The sequence below is a fragment of the Panicum virgatum genome, chromosome 1K (assembly GCF_016808335.1).
Source record: "Panicum virgatum strain AP13 chromosome 1K, P.virgatum_v5, whole genome shotgun sequence".
Lineage (NCBI taxonomy): Eukaryota > Viridiplantae > Streptophyta > Magnoliopsida > Poales > Poaceae > Panicum > Panicum virgatum.
This window is the reverse complement of record NC_053136.1, coordinates 51,059,857-51,087,393: the sequence shown is the minus strand read 5'-3', so window position 1 is coordinate 51,087,393 and position 27,537 is coordinate 51,059,857. Positions and strand designations below refer to the sequence as shown.

The 27,537-nt window shown below is 50.0% G+C and overlaps 3 protein-coding genes across 3 annotated transcripts; all 3 read right to left on the bottom strand.

Moving 5' to 3' along the window:
• Nucleotides 1-161: 161 nt before the first annotated feature.
• LOC120641445 (probable serine/threonine-protein kinase SIS8) lies at nucleotides 162-18,490 on the bottom strand. The gene is made up of 13 exons (XM_039917589.1): nucleotides 17,694-18,490; nucleotides 16,410-16,844; nucleotides 15,959-16,062; nucleotides 14,422-15,776; nucleotides 14,212-14,252; nucleotides 13,536-13,604; nucleotides 13,005-13,105; nucleotides 12,431-12,509; nucleotides 12,229-12,327; nucleotides 12,081-12,149; nucleotides 1,141-1,190; nucleotides 876-1,052; nucleotides 162-754 (listed from the first exon to the last, which is right to left on the bottom strand). Exons 1-13 carry the CDS (start codon nucleotides 18,369-18,371, stop codon nucleotides 643-645), a joined length of 3,369 nt encoding a protein of 1,122 aa, XP_039773523.1. The 5' UTR covers nucleotides 18,372-18,490; the 3' UTR covers nucleotides 162-642.
• On the bottom strand, nucleotides 6,630-8,324 carry LOC120641454 (uncharacterized mitochondrial protein AtMg00810-like). Its single transcript, XM_039917601.1, has one exon. The coding sequence runs from the start codon at nucleotides 8,021-8,023 to the stop codon at nucleotides 6,764-6,766; it is 1,260 nt and encodes a 419-aa protein (XP_039773535.1). The 5' UTR covers nucleotides 8,024-8,324; the 3' UTR covers nucleotides 6,630-6,763.
• Nucleotides 10,590-11,352, bottom strand: LOC120641460. The gene has a single exon (XM_039917614.1). The coding sequence runs from the start codon at nucleotides 11,118-11,120 to the stop codon at nucleotides 10,623-10,625; it is 498 nt and encodes a 165-aa protein (XP_039773548.1). The 5' UTR covers nucleotides 11,121-11,352; the 3' UTR covers nucleotides 10,590-10,622.
• Nucleotides 18,491-27,537: the final 9,047 nt, after the last annotated feature.

Here is a 27,537-nt window from a genome sequence, read left to right as displayed (position 1 = left end):
GCAAAATGCGGCAGCAACAGCAGATCAGCTTGATGAGAGCAGGGCTTCCAGCTGGTGAGCATTTTTTTTTGATAGTTGCTGGTGAGCACTCAGCGAGGAAATAACCCAGACACGGTATGCAACCTAAAGCCCCAACACGGCCAACTTCAGCAGGCACTAGATGAGTCCAAACTCGCTGCACAAGCTGAGCAACCTTTTCTCTTTCTTTTTCCTGGTTGACAGCAAATTACATCTGTTGGCATTTACATATAAATACCCACCATTTGGTGAGGCACACGACGAAAGAAAAAGCAAGAGATGGTATGAACAAAGGCCCCTGTTCCGCCTGCCATATCAGTTCCTGATTCAAGCGTTCCACTGTGCCAAAACATTATTGTTCTGCACAATTTCTTGCTTAGCGCATAGCCCTTCGTCTTCTTTCACGGGTATATCAGTGCTGGTCTTCAAATCCGGATCAATGGCAAGCGGGCTTAAGCTTGACACGACATTGCCACCCTTAAAACTTACACCAGTTTTAGGATAGAGTAGCAAACAGACCAACATCAGAGACTTGTCATCCATGACCACAATGCTTGCTGTTACTGTACAGAAATAATCCTATAAGTTACGGACGTTGGGCCGTTGCTAATCTCCTTGACTTGCTCATCTGTTTGTTGTACTCTCTGCCTTTGGTGCTTGATTGCTGGTTAGGTTCTTCAACAATGGTTTTAATGCAGCCATGATATCTGCAAATGATGGCCGCAACTTTGGGTCCCTACGACAAAAAAGAAAGTCAATTTACCTATAAAAAACATATATCAATTAGGAGGATGCAAATTATGCAGAAGGACTGTGAAGTATTTTTAAAATGCACCAAGCAAGTTAAAAATACTAACGTATGCCAGCATTTCACTATTATCTCCGCTATAGCAGGATCGATGTTATCTCGAATATCAAGGCGACGATTCTGAAATCCAACTGCTCCGACAACTTGCATGGCGTTCATCCCTTCCCAAGGTTGTAATAGTGTACAAAGCTCCCATAATATGACTCCATAGCTAAAAACATCGCACCTGCCAACACATAAAACTGTTTCAGCAGGCACAAAATAATTCAAGATAAGGTTTTATTGTAACCGAGTCTTTAACCGTTAGAGCTTACTTTTCGTCTGATGGTTCATTACGAAGTACTTCTGGTGCCATCCACTCCGCCTGCACATCGGCACAATTGTTCAGAAGTGATTACGGCAGCACTTGAACCAACTAGTAACTTTTAAAGTGGTACGAACAAAACAGATAACACAAGTTAACCTAAACACACAGTGTTCACCCAGGTAGTCATATCAGGAGTTACACTTGTCTCTAGAGTGTAGACAGCTAGCTGTTTTGGACTTGACTGAAATGTCACATACAGAAGCTAAAGGTAGGAGAGGATTGTTGTAGAACATGAGAGTTTGCAGAGCTCTATGAATAGGGTTTACTGGAACAGCATTTAACTTTATCTAATAAATGGTAGTTGTTGTTATGCACTTGCAGTACAACAAACCAGCTTATAGAATGAGCTCAACTCAAGCCAAACCATTCAGGTCCTTAACATAGACGACAACGACAACAACAACAACATAACCTTTTTTTCCCAAGCAAGTTGGGGTAGGCTAGAGATGAAACCCGAAAGAAATAAATTCAAGGTTCAAGCACATTGATAGCTAATCTCCAAGCGCTCCTATCCAAAGCTATCTCTTTAGAGATATTCCAATCCTTAAGGTCTCTCTTAACCGACTCATCCCATATTAGTTTAGGTCTACCTCTACCCCTCTTTACATTATCAACCCGCTCAAGAACCCCATTACGCACCGGCGCCTCAGGAGGCCTTCGTTGGACATGTCCAAACCATCTCAGCCGATGCTGGGTAAGTTTCTCCTCAATTGGTGCCACTCCGATCCTATCCCGAATAACTTCGTTCCGGACTCTATTCCTCCTTGTGTGCCCGCAAAACCACCGCAACATCCGCATCTCTGCTACACTCAGTTGCTGGATATGTCGCCTTTTTGTAGGCCAACATTCAGCACCGTATAGCATCGCCGGACGAATTGCTGTCCTATAGAATTTTCCTTTTAGCTTTTGTGGCACCCTCTTGTCACAAAGGATGCCAGAAGCTTGCCGCCATTTCAACCAGCCAGCTGAAATTCTATGCCTAACATCTTCATCAATATCGCCATTCTTTTGTAGCACCGATCCTAAATACCGAAAAATATCCTTCTGGACCACCACTTGTCCATCTAGACTAACGTCTCCCCCCTCATGCCTAGTCGCGCTGAAATCGCACATCATGTACTCAGTCTTAGTCCTACTAAGTCTGAACCCTTTCGACTCTAACGTGCGTCTCCACAACTCTAACTTCCTATTAACTCCTGCCCTACTCTCGTCAACTAGCACCACATCATCAGCAAAGAGCATACACCAAGGAATCTCACCTTGTATAACCCTTGTGACCTCATCCATCATTAAAGCAAATAAATAAGGGCTCAATGCTGACCCCTGGTGTAGGCCTATGTTAATAGGAAAGTCAGTGGTGTTGCCATCACATGTCCGGACAAACGTCGTCGCATCCTTGTACATATCCTTAATGAGGGTAATGTACTTAGTTGGGACTTTGTGCTTCTCCAAGGCCCACCACATGACATTTCTCGGTACTTTGTCATATGCCTTCTCAAGGTCAATGAAGACCATGTGCAAGTCCTTCTTCTGTTCCCTATATCTCTCCATCAATTGTCGTATTAAGAAAATCGCCTCCATGGTTGACCTTCCAGGCATGAACCCAAATTGGTTTTGGGTCACACTTGTCACTCTTCTTAGGCAATGCTCGATAACCCTCTCCAAAAGCTTCATCGTATGGCTCATCAGTTTAATCCCACGGTAGTTAGTACAACTTTGAACATCACCCTTGTTTTTGAAGATAGGTACTAATATACTTCTCCTCCATTCTTCCGGTATCTTGTTTGACCGAAAAATGAGATTAAAAAGCTTAGTTAACCATACTATTGCTCTATCTCCTAGGCATCTCCACACATCAATGGGGATACCATCAGGGCCCATCGATTTACCTCCCTTCATCCTCTTCAAAGCCTCCCCGATCTCTACCTCCTGAATTCTCCTCACAAAACGTCTGTTGGTATCGTCAAAAGAGTCATCTAACTCAAGGGTAGGGCCCTCACTCTCCCCATTAAACAACTTGTCGAAGTACTCTCTCCATCTATCCATGATCTCCTCATCCTTCACTAGCAGTCGATCTGTCCCATCCTTAATGCATTTGATTTGGTTGATGTCCCTTGTCTTCCGCTCGCGGATCCTAGCAATCCTATAAATGTTCTTCTCCCCTTCTTTCGTGCCTAGCCGCTGATACAGGTCATCATACGCCTTACCCTTTGCTACATTCACAGCTCGCTTTGCAACCCTCTTCGCTAATTTATAGCCCTCGATGTTGGCTGCACTCTTGTCAAGGTGGAGGCGCTTGAAACACTCCTTCTTCTCCTTAATAGCCCTTTGCACCTCGTCATTCCACCACCAGGTGTCTTTCCCCTCCTGTTTGCCTCCCCTACTCACGCCAAACACCTCTGAGGCCACCTTCCGAACACATATTGCCATCTTTAGCCACATGTCATCTGTGTCTTCTCCTTCTTCCCAAGGCCCCTCACCTAGCATCATTTCCTTAAACACTTGTGCCGCTTCCCCTCTAAGCTTCCACCACTTTGTTCTCGCAATCTTGGCACGTTTGTCCCGATGGACACGTACACGAAGACGAAAGTCCACCACTACAAGCTTGTGTTGAGGGACAACACACTCCCCAGGTATCACCTTACAATCTAACCAATCACGTCTATCCTCCCTCCTAGCAAGGATAAAGTCGATCTGGCTCGAGTGTTGTCCACTACGAAACGTCACAAGATGGGATTCCCTCTTCTTAAACACGGTATTCGCTATCAACAAGTCGTAGGCTAACGCGAAGTTCAACACATCCTCCCCCTCTTGACTCCTGCTACCATACCCAAAACCTCCGTGCACTCGCTCGAACCCTACATTAGTCACACCCACATGGCCGTTGAGATCTCCTCCTATGAAGAGTTTCTTGCTGGTAGCCACGGTACTAACCATGCTATCTAGATCTTCCCAGAACTGCATCTTGGTGCTCTCACTAAGGCCTACCTGAGGGGCATAGGCACTGATCACATTCAAAACCGAATCTCCAACTACCAACCGGATTAGGATAATCCGGTCGCCTTGCCTTCTAACCTCTACGACTCCATCCTTAAGGCTCCTATCAATCAAGATGCCTACACCATTCCTACCCGGAGTTGCTCACGTGTACCAAAGCTTGAAGCCAGTATCCTCAACCTCCTTCGCCTTCTGGCTCTTCCATTTAGTCTCCTGAACGCATAGAATATTTAAATGTCTCCTAATTGCTACATCAACTAGCTCTCGCAACTTACCCGTTAGGGACCCTACGTTCCAGCTACCTATACGAATCCTAATTGGCTCGGCTAGCTTCCTTATCCTTCGCACCCGTCGAGGGAAGTGCGAAGACCCTTGCTCATTTTTCACTACACCCGGGCGTAGATGTAGCGCGCCATTCAGGTGACGACCCGACCCTTGCTCACTTATCATCGTACCCAGATCATGATACGACGCGCCCTTGGGGGGATGGCGACCCGGCCCTTGCCCATTTATCACCACACCCGGGTTCCGATGTAGCGCGTCGCTAAGAGGGTTACGCCCCAACGAGTTTCTTGTAGGTTTCAAATCTATTAGAGTGGCTATTTTTATGCTGGTTTGCCAAAACCTAACACAACCCTCCTCCTTTATCCGGGCTTGGGACCGGCTATGCAGAGACGACTCTGGAGAGAGAGTCTTCCCGTCAGCATTCAGGTCCTTAACATAGAATTACAAATAAAAGAAAAGGGAAATGGATAGGACGTCAGGGTAAGTAAACTGGTAAATTTGCATTCTACACTATTATATAAAGATAGTAATTACTGAAATGAGTGTTGGTTATCTTATGACTACAGCATCTTCACAAGAAAATTGAAACTAACAGACAAGTCCATAGAGAACTTTAGTATGCACTGAAGAATAGTGCAAGATTTTTGACCTTCGCCATTCATAACCCTGTAAATATCATCACCAATATTCCTTCCATACCAGGCTAGTTAAATTATACCTTCAGGGAACCCTATCTGTATGGGCACCTGATGAGCATCTGCAGGTCCAGGACATCCAAAAGCAAGTGCCCCTCACAGCATAGCTTGCAAGATCATCATGCCTGAAAACTAGATCTGCTCTACCAAATTAGATTACCGAGCTTTCTTTGCTGAGTGCATCAGATTTGCACCATGGAAGCGTGTTTTGAAATCTTATGCTCCTTTATGATACAAGTTCTTATGGGTCAGCATCCATAGTAGATGTTGGATGGTGGATATAAACCAGGCGTGAGCTACCACACCCAACTAGATGCCCGACGTGTCATGAGGCCAATGAGATCATCCAATACCTACTGATCTCCGTTGTGTGGTTGCCAGGTATGGTTCAACCTGCTCTAAAGTTCAAAGGATTGACCTCCAAGGGGTATCTTTACAGGAAGACCCATACATCTTCACAAGCTGGCAGTGTCACTCAGTTGACAAGCAATTCAGAAAAGGGCTCCAACTCCCTGGTAATCCTTGTCACATGGGAGCTTCGGAAGCACCACAACAAAATGGTGCTGCAGTGACCATGAACACGATGATCCAGGCAATGGAGGTTGAAGGTCTAACTTATGGTGTGCAGCTGGGGCACAGGAGCTAAGGAACCTGCTGTCTTGCTAGTAGCCCCCCATCCCCTCTTGGTCATTTTAATTTTTTATTCAGTGGCATGTTTCTTTTTTCCCCTGTTTCTGTTAGAGATTTGCATTGTAATCACAACTTCTTATTCATGTAGTGGCATGTACCTCTCCTACATGTTTGAGGAAAAAAATATACCTTCAGATATTTTATTCCTTTTCCATATGCAAGGAGCACGATGGAGAAAGTTATTAATACCTAATGCAATTGATGCTAATATTAACTAGGCAAGAACCAGCAGCACATGTTTGCTACTTTTTTCAGAGCAAATGAAGAAGACAATTTACAGTTTAAAAAACTTGACCTGCTGGGGGGAGACCGCCCCCACGGCATTTTCTAAGAAAAGACCTCTCACGCAGGCCAAGAAAACCACCGAACCCCTACCCCACCCTTACACAGGGGTGCCGTAGCCTGTACTGTAACCCATGTGAGAGCGGGCTGGAGCAGGCCGGGACCTATTTTCCGTGTGCTTTGGCGTGTAAGCAGGCGAGGGGATTTTTTTAACCCCATCCTGAAATTTGCTCCCACTGGGAGTCAAACTTAGAACCTGAGGAAGTGCTACTAAGACCACCTAACCAGTCCGGCTAGGCACCTGTTCGCATAATTTACAGTCTACATAGCTAGAGAACTCAAAATTAGAATAAATATATTCATAATGACATAAGTGCTTCTATACTCTCCAAAAAATAATTGCACAAGCTTCAAGCAATTTCATGGTAACTGGCAGCATAATTTAAACCTGCTGAGTAAAACTCGGCCGGGTGGGGAAAGACCGCCCTGTTACAAATGAGCAACTCAGATTGTATTGCCATGCCCAAAGGGCTGATAAGTCATATACAATATGCAAAGAGCACCCTATACTAGTGACTAAATATATAAGATGCATATACATCTAACACCCCCCCCTCAAACTCATGGTGGGTCTAGAAGAGTGAGTTTGGAGAGGAAATAAGCATGTTGCGCCCTTGTTTGAGCCTTTGTGAAGAAATCTGCCAACTGAAACTCCGAAGGGACATAGCGAAGGGCCACAACCGCATCATGCACCTGCGATCGCATGTAGGAGGCATCAACTCCGATGTGCTTGGTGAGTTCATGCTTGACCGGATCACGCGCAATACTGATCGCACCAGTGCTGTCAGAAGACAAAGGAGTCGGTGTGGAAACCGGCACACCGAAATCCTCAAGGAGCCACCGGAGCCAGGTGACCTCAGCTGTCACAGTCGCCATAGCCCTCAACTCAGCCTCAGCACTCGAACGGGAAACTGCTGTCTGCTTCTTGATTTTCCAAGCAATCAAGGAGGATCCAAGAAAGACATAATAGGCAGAGAGAGAACGACGATCAGAGTGATCACTAGCCCAGGTCGCATCAGAGTACACCTGAAGGTGGAGAGGGCTAGAGCGAGGAAAGAACAATCGTCGAGAAGTGGTGCCGCAAAGATACCGAAGAACACGAAGAAGGTGGGTGTAGTGGAGCTGGGTGGGAGAAGAGACAAACTGACTCAGTATATGGACAGCATAAGAAATGTCAGGACGAATGATCCCAAGATAGACAAGGCTACCAACAAGATGACGATAGTGAGTCGGATCAGCAAGAGGTTCACCATCTGTGGTGCGCAAGTGAACACCCAGCTCCATGGGTGTATCAACAGTACGGTGATTAGTGAGACCGGCACGGGAGAGAAGATCCTGAACATACTTCTCCTGGGAGAGGTAGATGCCATCAGGTATGGAAGAGACTTCAAGACCAAGAAAGTAGTGAAGAGGACTGAGATCAGACATCAAGAACTTATCATTGAGGCGCATCTTCACAAGATCAATGAACTGAGAGTCATTACCGGTGATAATCATGTCATCAACATAGAGAAGAAGAAGCGTGCGGCCACGAGGAGAAGTGTGGACAAAGAGGGCAGGGTCGTGGTCACTTGGCTTAAAGCCAGCATCAATGATAACAGAGGAGAAGTGCTCAAACCAGGCCCGAGGAGCCTGCTTGAGGCCGTAAAGAGATCGACGCAGCCGGCAAACCATGCCAGCAGGGACAAAATACCCTGGAGGTGGCTGCATGTAGACCTCCTCACGCAACTCTCCATTAAGAAAAGCATTCTTAACATCGAGTTGGGAGATGGACCACTGCCACACAGAAGCAACAGCAAGGAGAGTCCGGACAGTGGTCATATGAGCAACAGCAGCAAAAGTCTCATCATAATCACGACCATGCTCCTACTGGAAGCCACGCGCCACAAGGCGAGCCTTGTAGCGCTCAAGAGAGCCATCAGATCGGGTCTTGATCTTATAGACCCACTTGCAAGTAATAGGAGTGGCGTGAGAAGGCAAGGGAACAAGATCCCAAGTACCGGGGCGCTCCAAGGCAGCAATCTCCTCAGACATGGCGTGCTGCCAGTCAGGGTCGGCAGCAGCCTCGCGGTAAGTGGTCGGCTCAACAAGAGAAGCAACAGTGAAGCCATAGCGCTCTGGAGGGCATAGAGCACCACGGTCACGAAGAGCATATCGAGGCGACAAATCAGAAGGAGAGCCAAGAAGCGAGGGAGAGGAGTCCGATGAGGGTGGAGGCCTCGGACGACGAGTGTAAACATGAGTGATCGTCCGAGGCGGCAGCACCACAGGAGGACGGCCAAGGAAGGACGAGGAAGAGTCAGGTGGAGGTGAAACCGGTGGAGAAACAGAACGTGGCGACTCATGTGGAGGTGGAAGTGGGAAAGCTGGAGGAGAAGCGGAAGGTGGTGGAGACTCAAGTGTAGGTGGCGTGGAATGGGGCAGCGGAAGAGACACGTCAGGAAGAGTCATGAAGGAGATAGACTCAGCAGCAGTGGAAGAGGGGCTGGAGGAAGGATGAGGATAAAAAGGATGAGATTCATCAAAGGTCACATCCCGAGATCCTCATCCGACGAGCAACAGGGTCATAGCAGCGGTAACCCTTGTGCTCCATACTGTCCCCGAGGAAAACACACTCAACTGACTGAGCAGTTAGCTTCGTGCGCTCCCGAGGAGGAAGAAGAACAAAGCAGGCACACCCGAAGCACCGAAGGTGACTGTAGCGAGGAGGGTGACCAAAGAGACGCTCGTAGGGAGTGCAACCCTGTCGAACAGAGGAGGGCTGTCTGTTAATGAGAAAGACAGCTATAGAGACAGCCTTAGCCTAGAAGTGAGGTGGAAGCTCAGAGGAAAGCAAGAGAGCACGAGAGGTCTCAAGAATATGACGATGCTTACGCTCGGCAACACCATTCTGAGCATGAGCGCCAGGGCAGGAGAACTGAGGAAGAGTGCCCTGTGTAGCAAGAAAACGACGATGCGCATCAGAAATATACTCGCCTGCAGAATCAGCACGGAAAGCACGAATGGACGAATCAAACTGTGTGCGAATCATGGTGGCGAACTGCTGATAAATAGACAAGAACTGACCACGAGAGGACATAAGATAGATCCAGGTAAACCGTGAATAATCATCAATAAATATGACATAGTAATGGTGGCCCCCTTTCGAAGCAAAGGGAGCACGCCCTCATACATCAGAGTGAATGAGATCAAAAGGACGCTGTGACACAGAATCACTAGAGGGATATGGGAGTTGCAGCTGTTTGCCAAGCTTGCAACCCGTACAATGAAGAGCAGCGTTACCAGAAACAGGACCTAAGACACCACTACCAACAAGAGTGGAAAGCCGAGAACCAGAGAGATGTCCAAGACGGCGATGCCACTGAGCAAAAGTAGGAGCGGTGGAGGCAGCTGACACGGAAGCAGTGGAGCTGGGTGACGAAGGAGCGAGAGGGCTTGAAGGAAGATGCAGCCAATCAAGCTCCCATAGACGCTGAGAGTCATGGCGTCTAGGTCCAGTCCCCACCAAGAGCCCCGTACGGAGATCCTGAACACAACAAGAGTCAGACTCAAGAATAACACGACATCCATGATCAGTGATCTGACCAGCAGACATCAACTGCATGGTGAGCTGAGGGATATGAGAAATAGTAGGAACATGAAAAGAAGATGTTGAGAGAACACCCCGACCAACAACCGGAAGAGAGGTGCCATCAGCTGTCTGAACAATAATAGGTGGATCAACACGAGACATAGAGGACAACTGGCTGGAATCCGGAGTCACGTGGAAAGACGCACCCGAGTCAAGAAACCACTTAGATGAGATACCTGAGGGAGGAGGAGGTGGTGGTGGCGGTGAAGGACCAAAAGCTTGAGCAGTAGTGCCAGAGGGTGAGAGAGGAACTGCAGTGAGGCGACGTAGCAGCGTGAGAAGCTCTTGCTCCATGGCAAAAACAGAGCGAGTAGCACTCGAGCTACTGGACCCACCGCAGCGAGGCTGCTTGTCGCGCTGCTTCTTGCGACAAACAGCCTCAGGGTGACGACCCTTGCCACAGTAGCCACACAGGTCGCCGGAGGCAGGTGGAGTACTCGTCGTCGAGGGCAGTGGGGGCGGTGACGGGCGAGGGGTGCTAGGCACAAGAGGAGCACGAGCAGCCAAAACAGAGGACTGCGCTACCCCACTCATCCCCCCCCCCCCCCCCCCCGCCCGGAGCCGAGACTCCTCAGCACGTAGCTCTGGCATCGCCTCATCAAGAGGCGGGCGAGGTCGACGAGTCAGGAGCTGGGACCTGACAACCTCAAACTCAGGACGAAGTCGGGAGAGAAACTCGTGAAGGCGTAGAGTCTGTCGCTGGCTTCGGTGACGATCGCAGCACTGGCAAGTGCCACTAGCACAGAACTCCGCACCTAGGACGTCCAGACGATGCCAGACGGCGGACATCTAACGGTGGAACTCCTCCACGGTGGAGTCGTGCTGGCGAAGCGACTGAGCCTCCTCGACGACCGCAAGGTACAACGCCTCGTTGCGGATCTCATAACAGCGCCGAAGGTGAGCCCACATCAGGTGGGAAGTGGAGAGACCATGAAGGGACATGGAAATGTCAACCTCCATGCTCGCAAACAGGATAGCCTTGGCACATGCCTCCTCACGTAGCCAGACTGCCTGGTTGTCACGGTCTGACTGGTACACCTCCAAAGCAGCCTCAAACGCGTCGAGGAGAGGCTTCTTGACCTTATCGGGAGCATCTAGGGCATAGGTCGGTGGAGTGGGCGCAATCGGGGTGGGTGGGCAAGGCCGCTCACCCGTGAGGTAGCCCCATAGCTGCTGGCCGCCCATGTGGATCTCCATGTGGAAGGAAAACTCGCCCCAATTGTTGCCATTAAAGACAACAGGGCACCGAAGAATGGGTACGGCACCTGGTCGGCCAAGAGAAGCCATGGTGTAACTCCCACAATTTCTCTCTGCTCTGTTTTTTTTTTACAAATGAGAGACAGAGAGGGGAGGGAAGAACAGAGGCAGCGCTGCTGCCGCCAGGCTGCGAGCAGACGCGGCCACGGGAGGGGAGCACCCGCGGGGAAGAGAGGCTGGGCCGCCAGGGCGGAGAAGCCGCCAGGGGGGCAACCGGCGCACTGAGCAGGGCCGCCGGGGCGGAGAAGCCGCCGGCGCGGGGAAGGGCCGCCGGGAGGGGGGCCGCCGGCGCACAGGGCCGCGGGAGCGCAGCGCAGGGCCGCCAGCGTGCAAGGCCGGTTAGGGGAAAGAGGGGAAGGGGAAGAAGAAGGGGTGGAGCTGCTCGGCGGACGGCAGTGAGGCCTCACCGGCGACTCGCCGGCGACTCTCCGGAGCCGGCGGGATTGGAGGATTGAAAACCCTAGGCTCTGATACCATGTTACAAATGAGCATCTCAGATTGTATTGCAATGCCCAAAGGGCTGATAAGTCATGTACAATGTGCAAAGAGCACCCTATACTAGTGACTAAATACATAAGATGCATATACATCTAACACGCCCCACTGGTATTAAGCTAAGAAGAAGCTCTGCTTCCCCGACCGAGAAAATCCCCGAACCCCAGCCCGGAACCGTAACCCCTGAGAATTGCCTGGGCCATACACGGCCATACACGGTCCTCAGGCCGACCGGGGCCGGCTCTAAACCAGTGCTTTGGCACACGGGACCGGCGAGAGGATTTTTTTAACCACAGCCTGAAATTCGCTCCCACAGGGATTCAAACTCAGGACCTGTGGAGTGCCGCTCAAGTGTCTTAACCGCTAGGCTAAGCACCCTTTGGCTAAACCTGCTGAGTAACCACAAATGCTTTAAGATTATGCATAATACTTTTTGGGATAGTGCAGAAGACCAATAAACTTATAATAGAATAGCCAACGATCATGCAAGCTTACTGTTCCAGCCGTTGATCTTGATGACAGGAAGGTTTTGTTCTTCATTCTTGACAAACCAAAATCGCAAACCTGATAGCAAAAATTTATGAAGCAACTTGCAATATAAATTACACTAAATGTCACCGTAATAAAGGAGCTTGTATCTTACCTTCACAACCCAATTCTTGTCCACAAGTAGATTTGGAGATTTCAGATCTCGATGGACTATAACTGGTGAGCAATTATGCAGATAATTCATACCGCGAGCCTATAAAATTGAAAGAAAGCTTAGTAGATAATATCTCAGTTGTGCTTCTCCAACTTTATCAGAAACTAGCAATAGTGATGTTCAAATTATTCATTTGTCATACCACGTCAAGTGCCATTCTTAAGCGTTTCCTTTCATCCAACTGGTTGTTAGGTCGATGAATCAACCGGAACAAGCTGCCTCTGCAATACCAATAATACTAGCACTAGTAAAATTAATAAATAATACTGAATTTAAAGTAGTATTGGAAACTGCAGCCGTATGTTGTGCATGAAGGGTGAATGGTATTGAAATGAGTATGCGTGAACCTTAAAAGAATATGTGCCTCTTATATAATACGAATGGTATGCATGTGTTAAATAATACTGTTATTTCAGCGTCCCTACTCCCACCTGTACCTTTTCTTCTTTCTTGAACTTATGTATACTCATGTCATGAACTCATGTCATGAACTCGAGTACAGATCCCATGCTCCTAACTTAAAGTATTGTTCCTAAATACAATAATTATCAAGAAAAAGTTCTTATATCTACACATCATTAACTTACTGCAACATGGAAGATGTTAGAGAAAAGCTTGTGTCAGTAACACATTGTATTCTGAATCATGAAGTACAATCACTGGCCATCCTGTTTCCATATGCTATGAAGTAAACAATATAAATGAAAAAGGCCCACCTTGGAAGAAACTCAGTGACAATGGAAAGATTAGGCACGCGAGTGATAGCACCCATGAAGAGAACAACATTCGGATGGCGTAACCTCTTCATTATTCGCACCTAGGCATGAAATAATGCATTATCAGGTGGTGCAAGAGCAACTGAGGAAGAAACTCGACCGACCCCAAACCCATATGTAAAAAAAAAGTAAAGTTTTCAAATAACAAAACAATTGTTGGAGCTGCTGGCATATTCTCCATACTGACATAGACAACTGTAATTTGCGTTTTAATTAAGAAATAGTTGTTAAATGAAGCATTATCTATCAACTGTCACAACAACAACAACAACATAGCCTTTTTTCCCAAGCATTATCTATCAACTGTCACACCCTAACAAAAATTAATATAATTTATATGTATTGAAGAGAGATACACAGAATGTGTATAGACATTTGTGCCTCAGAAAATACGAAATAGAAATGACAAAGCCAAAATTTTGTACTTCAATCTATTTATGCCAATGGAATAACATCCAGAGAGGAATATACCTCAGTTCTAAACTCTTCAAGAGCATCACCTGAAAGATCCTGTTGCAGAAACTTCTTGACTGCAACTTCCTGTAGAGAAAACAATTTATTATCCTGTAAAAGGTACTGGCAGACAAAGTAAAAGAAGCAAAATACAGTGACGGTGACAATGAAAAATAACATAGCTAGAAGTTTTTAACTGAAGACTGAATGCAAAAATGGATGGATCTTCAAATTAAACAAAATTACTGATGCCCTTTACTGATGTTCTTGAAACCTGTTTCTCCAAATGATACTATACATATCTGAGGTCAACTAAGGTTCTACAGCGAAACTAAAACAACAGACCAAAAAAGTTTGTGCAGTTTAAGTGTACAAGTAAAATGTTTTGTTTTCTGTCAGAACATTAACCCTTTCACGATATAAATGGAGAAAGTACACCAAATGACAATAGTTTCACATTGCCTCTTTACTAGCTGGATTTTCTCATGCTGTCTGTAAAATAGACAAGTACAGAGCCATTACATTTCATTGTTGGCATAGATTATGTTATCATATTATCTAAATTGATATTTCTTCACATCTTTAGTTAAGTACTTCATATTACCGAAAAGGATTGACTTTATTTCGCTATTTTTCCATTGCTCATTTGGAAATTGCCAATTCAGATAAGGAACTTGTTGACTGGAAGACATACCGTTCCATGCCATTCTCCTCTATACACTTCTCCAAATGATCCTGAAAACAATAGAGTTGGACTGACTGAATTTTTTTAAAAAAAAAACATGAACTCTTATTTTTTTGAAGAAGAGGATCAAAGAACATTACTTCCCACAGTCAGTGGAAAAGTAGTATGATTAAGAGAACTGTCAATTTCATAAATAATTAAGTAGTAAATCAATTGTACCGAGGCCTATTCGTTCACCAATAGCGATTTCTTCCCACTGGATTTCAAACTCTGCAACGTCGTCCAAAGCAAGATCAGATTTTGCACTCTCTGTCCCACTTGATTTGTCTGAGGTTCGTTCAGCTTCCTGAGGAATTTCTTGATCCAGCACATTATCTTGGGCATGATCAGCTTCAAGGTTGTCTTTATCGCAAAAATCGTCTCCACCTTTGTCAACTAATTCGTTTCCTTTAGAGGGACTTGGTAAGCTAAGCAGCTGATTACCAGGCTCCAAGTGTTCATATTGCTTGCTCATGGCAGCAGTTGTGGCAACAACTGCGGCTGCAGTTACAGTAGCTGCTGCAGCAACAGGCACGTCACTATTAGATTTAGCTGCAGCAACAACCATAGAGGATGCCACCACTGCAGCAGTTGCAACAGCAGCTGCTGTAACAGGCAATTGCTTTGTAAGTGGTGCTGGACCTTCCTGAGGAGGTGCAGAAGGTTCGTATTGAGGGACAAAGGGAGATGCAATATCTCTGATATCATGGGGTTGGTAAACGCCCAGACCCTCAACAGGCTTAAGTGATTCCAGAGATGCCCGGTGAGGAACAACTTTTGGTTGGAGTTCATGTCCAGGATGATGAGGCAATGATGGAGCGTGACCACTATCTGTGTATTTCCTTGTCTCGAACTCATTCATTGTCCTTTTCATTTCATCCTTGCTTTGAAACAGCGTGGTGTCATAGACGATGAGGTCCTTAGGCTCCTCCATGGAATCCTCTGAAAACAAGTCAGGTGGTGCCACGACACCATTTTCGCGTAAAACCTCATGGATCTTCTGAACTAATTGTGGATTTTCCTTGGCGGCATTAATCATGTACTCTGAAATGTCCTTCACTTTCATTCTCCGAACAGCTGGAGTGCTTACCATATCTGATGCAGATGGTGAACTTGATGAAGAATCGACGGGTGCAATTGATTTCTCTTTGTTTTTTCCAACCATAATGTAGTCTGCGTTTGTAGATTCATTAATGGTAGGCATACTTTCACTAGTGCATGTGCTAACTGACAGTTTCTCGAATGAACTTGATAGCATACTTTGTTGATTGCTTGTCTGATTAGTTGTAGGTCCATCTGTATCAGAAGGACCAGCATTGCTTGAAGTGGATCTTCTGTCTAGTAACTCATAATCAAAGGAACCATAGGCTGAACTCGATGCTCCACTAAATGAAGATCCCAGCAGGTTGGTAGTCTCATCTTTCTTCAAGTAATGATTATCAGTGACAAAATTTTCATCAAAGTCTGTAGATAAAACAGCACCATCTGAAGGAATAAGTGTACCAGGATCAGCCACAAGATCAACAATGAACTCCCTGCAAAATGTGACGTAGTATAGATGGTTATAAAGCTAAATGCATATTTATTGCACATTTTATTTCTCATTGCCAACATTTAGATGTCACAAGAAGTCTGCACATAGCAGTATAACACAATTATGCTACGTCGGTCCATCCTACAAAATCCCATTGATGGTGGACATGTAAAGGTGAAATACCTTCCATCTTTAAATTTGACGATATTCAATGCTCCATCATCTGATCCAGTGTACTGCCTTCCTTTCAGCAACCGGCAAGGTACATCGAGGCCATCAGCCAAAACCTGCATGAAGCATTATGAGAATTGATTGCTACCACAGTGATGCATTTTTTTCAATTCAACAAATGCTGCTAACAATGGTTTTTCATGTCACATGTTCAGGATGTTTATCGAACAGCACAAAATCGGAGCTATCCATTTTTGTGGGGCATAACACGAGAACAACATGTAACTAGAGAGTTACTGTTCAATTGAAGTTGAGAATAATACATAGCACATTATGGAAGATATTTCCCAATGTTCATTTTTACTAGCAAAATCCTTTTTGTAATAAAGTTCAGAATGGGTGCAAGAATTACAGGATCGAAGGTTAGCTATATCAATTTAAACATGTGTATAAAGTTACTGACCTTAAATAGCAGGGCACGGTGGCGAGCTAGACCAATTTTTAGTTGACCAAGTGGCACAACTGCGCTTCCAATGCTACTTCTTAAGGAGTAAAGCATATTCTGGTATTTCACTGACATACTCTCAGGATCAAAAACTCCACCCATGTGTCTAGCAACTAGACTAGCAAGTCTCTTCACCAAAGCATTTCCCACAGATTCTGAAGTTCTTGATTGAAGGTCAAGAGCTATGATTAAGGCCTCCTGCTGAAGTGTCATGAGCTCAGGGTCTTCACCTCTGTGAACCAACACAACTTCCCAGTTGACTTTATGTGAAAATGGCTTGGCTCGTAGCTCGGCAAAAGAGGGCATAGTAACTGATGCCGGCCCATTCCCAACGTAAAAGAGATCGTAGAATCCATCTGGTATTTTGTCATCATAGGTAAGGGCGTTGAAATTCTGTCAACCGTGAAGAAATACATTATAGACATGTCAGATACATGGTGAGACAGAAAAAAAAAAGTAGGAAACACAAGTCAGCTACTTATTTCACGGAACAACCAGCACCACCCGGACTATCAGACATCACTGTAATATAGATTAAGATTGATCGGTCATCATAGGCATAATAGATGTCATTCATGTCAATGACATGCACTAGTAGAGAGGTAGAGAAAGATGGGAAAACACCACACACCCTTAGGGTTGGGTGACCTTTTGTATATATAGCCGGGCACGGCTTGGTTACAAGTCAAGCCAAGTCATCTCTAATACCAAGCCAACACAACATCTTTTACCAACCTAACAAAATAATGGTGTACTAACAAATTTACAGAAAATCCCACCTAGAATAGTGATCTCACTCCAAAGAAAGAATTCTTGTTGTCATCAAGCCAATAAAGGATATACTTGGTTACTGGTAGCAAACTGAACAAGCTACACAAGCAATGACCATGATCCTGCAGTGTTTAAGCATATGCTGAAATTCAGAGTGAAAGTGCTCTATGAACAATGGACGTCTATACAGTGAGAACTCCATGAAACAGATATGATAATCCATGCTGCTCAATTGTCTAAGCTCATGAGAATAGCATTCTGTTCTTATAAACTAAATTACACGCTAGAACACCGTAATGCAGGCAGCTGGTAGTCCAACCAAGCAAACGGCATGGAAAAAAAAAGTGTAATCTTAAGCAGCTGCACGTCATGCAATCTACTTCACGATCACAAATCAGAATTGCAATTGGAAATACTGCTACTGGAAGACGAAATCGAACGTGCAGGGTACTGAATTAGGAGACTTATTACCCAGTATCGAGCCGTGAGGACCTCCGCAGGGGATGTCTGAGGCGGACAGAAGCCCAGACTAAGCTGCTTGGCGACCTCAATCTCCATCTCCTCCGGATTGTCCCGCGCGCTCATCTCCAGCACCAGCTGAATCTGGTACGCCTCCAGGTCGTCCTCCTCCTTCTCCCTCTCCCGCTTCCTCTCCTCCGCCTCCGACGACTCCCTTATCACCCTCTCCTCCACCTCGTCCTCCTCCTGCGACCGCCTCCGCTCCCTCCCCATCTCTTCCGCCTGCGACCGCCTCCGCTCTCTCCCCATCTCTTCCGCCTGCGACCGCCTCCGCTCCCTCAACACCTCTTGCTCCTGCGACCGCCTCCGCTCCATCTCTTCCTGCTGCGATCGCCGCCTATCAACCGCGGCGGACTGCCTCGCGCTCCTCTCCTCTGCCCCAACCCCAAACGACGCCGACGTCGGCACCTCTGCTTCCACTGGAATCGGGGGCGGGGGGCGGGTAGGCACCGAGTCGAGCCAACTGGATACCGCCGAGGGCTGCTGCCTCTGGTCGTGGTGCGGTTGATGATGATGATGATGAACCCCACCACCACCGCTACCGCCTTTGCGGGAGGGCGGCGGGGAAGGCGATGAACCTCCGTCGCTGGAGCCCTCGCCGATGTGTAGCTTCCTGAGGAAATTCTTCATGCCGCCGCCGCCTCCGAGACCGAGGTCGCCGTCGAAGCTATTGCCTCGCCTGCTGTTACTGGCGCTGGTGGTGGGTGGGTGGATCCGACATGGCCACTGACGCTGAGGCGGAAGGGGCTCTGATTAGCTTTTGGCACTGGCAGCGATTGAGGCATTGAAACTTAAAAAAATTTCGAAACAATCTTTCTAATTTAAAGTACTAAATGAAGTCTATTTATAAAATTTTTTACACAAATGAATTGTAAATCGCGAGACGAATCTAATGATGCTAATTAATCCATGATTAATCCATAATTAGCGGATGGTTACTGTAGCATCACCTGTTGCAAATCGTAGATTAAATAGGCTCATTAGATTCATCTCGCGATTTACAATCTATTCATGCAAAAAAATTTATAAATAGACTTCATTTCACTTAGTACTCCATGCATATATCAAAATATTTAATGTGATATTTTTTTGCGTTTACGGAGTTGGTAGACTCGTGTGCGAGTGGCCGAACGGCATTAGTTTACTCGGTATCGTTAATCACAAGCGACTAGTAGCCTACTACTCCTTCCAAGCTTAGCTCGCGTCCCCGACCCCTCGGCGATGACCCCGGCTGGCTCGATGAGGATTAAGCGACTAGAATTCGAGGGTTTTACTCGAAAGAGGATGAATTGGGGGTCTGAGGTTAATTACCAAATGAGGCGAGGCTTAGCCGGTCAATTCCGTCCTATACAGTGTGCGGAATTAATTAGGAAAAGGCGTGCGCATGTCTCGTACGTAGACCACGGGATAGGCATGGAACCAGGGGTTTCCGTTGGTCACAGTCTCGCAGATATCCGCCCCGGCTGAGGGTCTCTCACCATGACAAGTGGGGACACCAGACCATGTGGCCCGCATGTCATGGCCGTCACACTTCGTAACGCTGGTGAGATAACGGTTTCGCTCCGCGCTAACAGAAAGTGGTCAGTTAGCAGAAAAGAAAGCGCGCTTACGGACACCACCGCTTCGAGCTCGCGTTAAAAGCTCGCGTGGACGCGGATCACGGTCAGCAAAGACAACAAGCTCGTCCGCCCTCGTCAGCTTACATCCCCCTGACGTGCGGGCCCGTAACCGCTGCCCAAGTGGTGGCGGCGGCCGTCCGACGGAGCAACGGCGGATGAGCACCACTCCTCAGGCCCCACACGCCATTGACGCTCGCACACCACCGCGTGGCCCCCGCCTAGCAACTTATCGTGCTCCCACTGACACGCTGATCTGGCGGGCCACTTGCCGTGCACTGCTAGTGGAGTAGTGGACAGCGTGCATTTATCAGAGGCCGTCCCATCCCACGCCGGAGGAGCAACCATGTTCCCGCCCCCGGTAATATGGAGCCACTGCCACGTGGGACCAGGCACGCAGCTTCGCTTCGGGCCCCCCACCTCCCATGTGAAAGCATATCCGTCGTACTGTCGTCGTGCGGCGCGGCGTGCGAGCAGGGTGTGGCTGCTTGTCGCTTCAGACGATGTATGGAGGAACCATCACCTGAACGCCCACGAGCTTCCACTCCCGCCACTGCCGCCGCCGTTTCGACCGCGCTCCAACTTCTCCGGCACCACGCCCTCGCCCGGGACCTACCACGGCCGCCGGCGTCCACCGCCTCAGCCGGCGGCGCTCCGCCGCGCTGCCTCGCCGCCCACCCACACACCATCACCCATCGCCGGTCGATTTCTCCCCGCCCACCATCTTCTTTTCTAACTCCGGCGAGCAATGGAGCCGCCCCCACACCCCTGACAACCCCGGAACCATAAACTCCACCGCCTCCCTCCACCACCCCGGCCACCGGCTCTCGCCGGCGTCCGCTCCGCCCACTACCCACCTAGAACCCCCAAATTCAAACCCCCCGACCCTAACCTGAAATGTCATCCGCGGCGGCGGCATGAGCGGCGGCGGCGCGAGGAAGAAGAGAAAGCTTCAGGCGATGGAACCCGCGATTTGTCGCACGCGCGATGTATGGTCGTGGAGTGCGAGCAGGGCGGCAGATAGGCTAGTTGGCGGGACCCGCACGGTGGCCAGTTCAACTTGCGGCTGGGCCACCTCGTGTTGGACTGTCTGGTTTGTACATGTGATACACCGAATGGGCTTTCATGATATCTTGGCCCCTTTTTTAGAAATTCAGTCTAAGCCTGTGTCATTTCAGTTGGGCCAAAAATCGCTAACGGGCCGATACGTCAGGGCAACATTTGTTGCTTGCCGACTTCGCGCTGTCTGTATTATTGTTGCTCTGTACGTTGAACATTTCTCATTTTCTCCGTCCGATGAGATCATGAGAGGAAGATGCACAGTTCAAGTGTTCAGGATTTTTCACGTTCGTGTTCTCAGCACCAGTTGCTCAGGACTTATTCGCCTACTCTACTAGTCTGGTTTTTTTTCCATTCCTGGTAATGTCTGAATTTGCCTTGCACTCCTGAATTCCATCAAGCAAATTCCCTCAATGCCATTGAAAATTTAACTCATCCTTTCAATGCCATTGGACCCACATGTCATAGGCACAAAAATCATCTCTTCAATGCCATCGGATGGCATTGAGGGGATGAGTTAAATTTTCAATGGCAAGCAGGAATTGGTCGAGCCATCAGTCATCTTCGGCTATAAAACGAGCGCTGCGGCTGAGATGAGGTGAACAATTACAAACCAAGCTGTACACAGAGAGGCAAACAAGTTCACCATACATACGAGCGTCGTGTGATCGTATCCCATACGTTGCTGCCATACTATCAGTGTCAAGGCTGGACAACCAGCCAGCAGGCCCAGGCACTTAAACCTGCTCAGCTTTGGGCCGTTGGTTTCGGCCCCAAGAGCCCGCTTGCCCCGCCCTTCCCGTACAAGACATTCCCCTCCCAAAGACCCAAGCCATCGCTTTTGTGCTGCTTGCTATCATGCTCTTCTGGTTCGTCTGCATTCTAAATTCTAGCATGTGCTTTTCAGGCTTTCAGCAACAAACTGCGCCACAGCAAACAACACCTGTTAAAGGCGATACCGTTCCTTCCTTCTAGAAGGAGTTGGGTCTCGTTTCCAAAAAAAAAAAAAGGAGTAAGGTCTCTGCGATTTGGCAAGCCTCACAGCGACCCTCACCGGTTTTTCCAATTAAAAACGTGCGCGCAGGACCAGTTCTCCGACACCACCCCGCAACTTGGGGACGAGGACGTACTACCATCCGAAGAGCACCTCGAATCGGGAATCCCCAAACGACCCTGGTCTACTCTCACCGAGGAATGTTGTCTACGAACCCACGTAAATACGTAATTCGTACGCGATGCGCACGCCATCCATCCTACACAACCGGAAGAGTTGTGGATTGTCACTGTGATCTGATAGGACGGAAGCAGGGGGCAAGGACTGAACGGTTCAACAGAAGCTATGCCCGCTCAACAGTTCCCTCACACAGCTCTCGGTGCGCCCAACAGCCTCCATAGCAGCATCCTGCGCCTTCTGAAGTCTGCACTGTCGTGTACCGGGCGATAGCACAGACCTAGTACCTGTTACTCGATCGGCAGAAGGAACCGTGACGCGTCAGAGAAGCAACAGTGGAAGCAGACCTGCTGGAAAAGTGGAAAGTGAGCGGCGCCGGAGCTACCTGCTAATCGATCGGCGGAAGGAGCCGTGACGCATCAGAGAAGCAAACAGTGGCGGCAGACTCGGCTGGAAAGCGGGCAGCGGCGATACGCAAGGACGATCGCAAAGATCGGAGTCCCGGCGCGAGGAAGCTCCCCCCGCGCTGGTCCTGAAAAGATGCCTCGTTCGCTTCAGCAAAACACGTGCCGCTCGCGATCGATCACCCTCGCGCCCGGCGATCGATCGCGAGCCATCATCCGCGACTCCTGTGCCTCCGTTCGCCGGGCGCCGGACGCCTTTCCCCCCGGCCGTCGGGACCAGGCGCCGATGCGTGGGGGGGAGACAGCCCGTGAGCGTGAGGTCCGCAGCGGCGCGACGTCGTGGGCGCTGTGGCGCGGCCTGACTTCAGAAGCACGCCACCGTGACTGTACTGCTGCTGGGCCCTGGCGCGAATCGCACACCGTCCCGGGTTCAGAGAACTCGAGCCCGTTCGCCGTGCGGCGCGGCACCACTGGGCGGTGGGCGCACGGGGGACGCCTTTTCTTCTCCTCATCGCAAGGCGCGCGCGGGCACTGGTCCCCCTCGATCGGCGATGAACCGAACGAGGTTTGACCGGTCTAACCCTCAGGACTCAGGAGCACATGCGAGTGCCGTTGGGAACCACGGACACTGCATTGATGGATTGGGTTAAGTTAAGCAGGTCGAGTTGCTCGTCCATCGGGACGGCCCGAGCGAGACGAGACGGGGGTGGGGTGCGTCCGGATTGATGGCGAGCGATCGGGCGGCGCCTCTCGTCGTCGCCGGCGCGGAACCGCGCGGCGGACGACGGGAGCGGGTGGCGGCGGCGTGGACCAGCGCGCGGTTTTCCTTTTTTTTTTTGAAAAAACCGGGTTGCCTTTCATATATTTTTCTGATAGTTTACATCCTAGATCTTACAAAGATATTTTTGAAAGAAACAAAAATTACATCCTGATCTTTGCAAGAACTGTCCGGTCATGCTCGTCGCCGGCGATCGGAGCAACCTTCTGCAGCTTGAAGCCGATCTCCTTCCCGACAAAACATAATTTTTAATTGGCACCAAGAGTAGCATGTCGATTGCATCGGCATACCGTGACACCGCTGAACGTTCTGGCACCTGAAGATGGCCACAAGCCATCGCTTCGCCGGAAGGACAGAGACTCGACCCTACAAGATCCGCCAGGACCCCATCTGACCGAACGAAGGCACACCCAGGAGCGGAAGCAAACCACCAAGAAAGGTGGGACTGGAAAACCAACCCGATTTCTCGTATTGGGAAACGAACCTCACAAGGCACCCGCAATCGACAGATGCAGCACCTTGGAGGGAGCAAAATATCGTCCAACACCCAGTAGCCATGTCGTTGGCATCAAGGCCGATGGGGCAGCGAAGGGCATTGGTGCCACCAGAGACAAGAAAACCACAGAAGAACCGAGCAACAACGCATGAGAAAGCAACAAGAAAAATCTCGTCGTTGCTAGGTCCTCCGACAGAATCACCGAAGCCGCACACCAAGCGCTCAGCAACCACCATCAGACGCCAATCACCTCCAACATCGGAGCCACCAGAGAAGGCATGCAACCCTATAGCAGGGAGAACTAACCTCCAATCTGTAGTACTGAGGAAGCCGGCACAGCCATCACCACCATCGCCACCTTCGTCAACACCACCATGGAGGGACGCAAGCCTCGGATGACATCCCATAAATAACCCCAAAAGACACCTAAAACTACTCAACCTACAACTATAGATAGTAGTATATACAATCGCACCTGTTCCCAACATAATCCCTCGCCTCCTAGCGTCGAGGACGCCGTCAGAGGGAAGAGATCCGCGCGGGGAACAGGCTGGGATCGGAAATCGCCTGCGGTTCGCCCTATGCACTGTAGAAAAGGGGAAGAACGAGACCCACCCCGCCCCCGATGGGCTCGGCGCTCGGGCCGATTCCCAGCCTGGGCCTCCCGGCGCCGGGTGGTCCGCCCGCCGGCCCTCCGCGCCACTCGGCCGTATCTGCCGCGTGGGCGAGCGGCCACGGCACGTTCGTGGGGGACTCGCTCGACGGATCACGGACAGCTAGCTACGCGGGCGCGCGCCTACGGGAGCGGCGCATCATTGGGGAGATCGACCGTGTCGTGGCACGTGAATCTATCGGCGGGGGCGCGAGGGCGAGGCGAGCGGTCAGCGTCACGCCGCCGGGAGCCCATGCCGTGGATCTCCTCCGCGCCGCGGAGACGGCGGCGCCCGGAAAAAGTCCATGGGGGGCGGTTGACTCCGCCGTGGCGTCGCGGACGCTTGCTCGGCTGGTTGCTCCAGCTCCGGCGTCCCGTCGTGCTACGGCCTACCGCGACGCTACCCGATCCGTCGTGGTCTGTGGCGACTTGCCCTTACGGGCTACGGCTGCCTCCGCTCCGCTCGGATCTTCTGCAGAACGGCGATGCGGACACGAGAGGACGGAAATGGAGGGCCACAGTTTTCCGCTCCAGCAACCTAAATAGAGAATCCCAGCTCAGCCCCACAGGATATTTTTTTTAAAAAAAATCTACTACGCCAGTTTAAAATAGTGGCAATTTCATTCCGGGAAACAGGCTAGGACGCGAGCTAATCTTGGGGGGTATTTCACCTGCCTGGGCGGCCAAATCCCCCGTTTCATGGATCAGTGGCGATGTGCCGCAAGCCTAAGCCTAGTGGCAGCACCCTACAACCCCGCATTCTAGTATTGGCTTTCTGCCCAAGCGCGTGGTTTTCTTTGATCTCTGGACAACAGCGGGAGAGAGCGCCCCAAAGCGAGAGATCGCTCTCTCGCTAGAAAGCCAAGGCGTGGAAAAGATGAAGAGAACGTTTGGAATCAAATAAGCATTTGGTTTTCCCGATCTTCTCCTAAAAAAGTGCCTACCTACACAAGAACCCTTTTTCCTCTCCAAAACTTTGCCTCCTTTTCCTTCAATTTTAAACTCGTAAACGGCGAAGTGGCTTTCATATGGAGCAGCATGCGACCGCCACTGCCAGGGCGCTTTACAGCGTTTCGCCGGCGAGCATAGCACGAGCACCGCCGTGCCCTGATTAGCTGGGTAAGTAGGGGTCGCAGCCGGTGACGGTACATGAAAAATGATGGCGCGCACGCTTAAGCATCTCTCTCCCTGCAGCGGCACGTCAGCACGAACTGTGGAGTGGGGCACACGTCCAGGGAATTTGTCCAAAGTTATTCCCTCGCGAACAGCAAAGGGACAGGGTAAAAGGTCCAGCAGTTCAGATTTTTATAGATAGTATCTGCTCACACACACGTAAATTTTTTTTAAAAAAAAACTGACACGGGCAGCTTTTGTGGGTGTGTTAGAGGGCACACTTTGCCGGAGCTCCTCGTCCATTTCCCTCTTTGTTACCGTTAACCAGCTGCGAGAGGAGATGATGCATGTGGGCGCATTCATAACCCTAGCGAATTAGGATCGGTACGTAGCGCACGGAACAATTGATGATGTTGAGCCCCTGGACCAGCGCGGCGACGAGCTAGCCACGCGTGTGTTGGCACACGGCCCTACCTACTACTCTTGCAGTCTCGTGCGCGATTCCATCAAGTACATGGTGGTCAAAGGCGGCCAGCAACTGGAGAAGCTAATCCCCTGCTCCTGATAAAACCCCTGATCCCAGCCTAATCCTCTTGAAAGGACGCTGTTGTTTTACGCAGGCTGCTTCGGCTACGCAGAGCCGACGTCGCCGGGGAAGACGAGGAAAACCATCGCTTTTTCCTCTGTCTCGGTGCTCGCCGAGCTGCTCGATGTGCGGGTACAGGAGGCGGCGATCATGGCGGGGCGGTGCACGCGCGTTGGCGCGGAGGGGAATAACGAGCCTGCCAGACCGGGAGGGACCTTTGCCCCCCTCTCGCTCGTTTTCTAATCGCTTCCTCCCATCGTCATGTCCCCCGCCACTCCCCCCCCCCCCCCCCCCCTCCTTTTTACGAGCCAGTGGCGCCGTTAAAATATGGGTCCTGCTCGCCGTTCGACGCCGCGGGTCCCGACGCCGGAATGGAGTAAGTTTGTGGCAATTTGTCGCTCGTGTTCTCCTTCCTCCCGATGGGGGTTCGGTCGCCGTGCAGGAGCGAGAAAGAAAATCGCGCTCGCGAGCTTGGAAACGGCAGGTCGGCATGTGTGGGTCTCAGACATTCCGGTGATCAGATTATGAAATAATCCAGTGCTACTTGCTAGTAGAATCTACATGTACCTTTAAAATTAACACTAATTTGTATTTTTTTTTGTAGAATCGAAACCTTTGGTGCCGGGAACCAGCTTTCATGGCCATGGTCACTTCTCACCTCGCCTCACTGCCACCACCAGTACGTGTTTCACGCAATCGAGCTTTCCTTTGACTTGAGCACTTGGGCGGTTAGTACTGTATGTGCGCCCGGTAGCACGAAGAGGAGGACGAAAGATACGGTCGGATTGGATGGCGATACCGACCTGTGAGCTGCTGCTCTGCCGTTTCAGGAATATTCACAGCTACGCCGGCGCGCAGCCTCTGCCTCGCCTACCCTACCCCTACCCCTAGCAGATTCTTCGTCCTGTTTGCCACTCGTAATCGCCGAGACATTTGTGGTAATTCCTGGCAGGCCCTTTTCCGGATTCCGTTACGGGTTCGCTGGAGGAGACTTGGCGGAAGGCGATGGACGGGGCGCTGGCACGTCGCCGCCTACTCCGTTTCCGTCCGGGTCCGGGCAGCCGCCACCCAACATGTTCGTCCGATCCGGTCCTTTCAATTCGGAGAGGGTACAGTAACTATTCCCCCCGGATGAGCACCATTCCTTGCGCAATTCCTTCGGAACGGAGTAAAGCAACGTCCCTGGACCTCACGTCCAAAAGCGAGAGGAACTGTGCGTGCGTTCCGCTTCCACACTCCTTTGCTTTGAGCACCGCACGGAGCAACCTTGCTGATGAAAGTTGGAAGAAACCGATCCCAAGCCGGTCAGTGACTGTTTGACTGATCAGTGATAGCTGACCAGCACATCATCATCAGCTGAGAGCTTGACCATACGTAGTACAGCTCGGATACCTCCTGTATTTCCCAGTTCAATACTGCCCTAAATCTACTGGGCGTTCATACGGCCGGGCTTGTACAGTCGTATGATCGATCCCGTATAATTTTAGGAGGCAACTAGAGCAAGAGCTCTCTCCATATAGCGTATCGCGAGAACCCCCCACCACAAAAAATCTTGCGTGGGCCCCACTGCATTCCATCTTCTTCCTCCCTGAACCCGCTACCCCGCAGACCAAGAGCTTCCTCGCCTCGCTGCTCCACATCTCTCGCCCCCGCCGCCACCATCCAACCGGCTCTGGAGCCACCACCCCTCAACCCCAACCGCTAGCTCGCGCCGTTCATGGCACAGGACCACCCCGCCGCCCGATCCCGCCCACCCCCGCCCTCGACCCGCCGCCCATCTCACTGGCGTCGTCTCGGACGCCGGCGAGCGCCGCCCTCTCCACCCCCTCCCCCTTCCCCTTCCTCGTCCCCTCCACCACCCCGTCCTCCTCCACATATAACGCGGCCGCCGGCACCGCCCAACCAGCCTCCCCCACCACCC

Excerpts from the sequence above, each read along its gene's own strand:
- LOC120641454 (XM_039917601.1), bottom strand. The coding sequence starts at position 8,023 with ATGACCACTGTCCGGACTCTCCTTGCTGTTGCTTCTGTGTGGCAGTGG.
- LOC120641460 (XM_039917614.1), bottom strand. The coding sequence starts at position 11,120 with ATGGCTTCTCTTGGCCGACCAGGTGCCGTACCCATTCTTCGGTGCCCT.
- LOC120641445 (XM_039917589.1), bottom strand. The coding sequence starts at position 18,371 with ATGAAGAATTTCCTCAGGAAGCTACACATCGGCGAGGGCTCCAGCGAC. Across the intron at positions 12,328-12,430 it reads TAAGAATGGCACTTGACGTG|GCTCGCGGTATGAATTATCT; the intron begins GTATGACAAATG and ends TCAATTTTATAG. Across the intron at positions 1,191-12,080 it reads CAAGATCAACGGCTGGAACA|GCGGAGTGGATGGCACCAGA; the intron begins GTAAGCTTGCAT and ends GCCGATGTGCAG.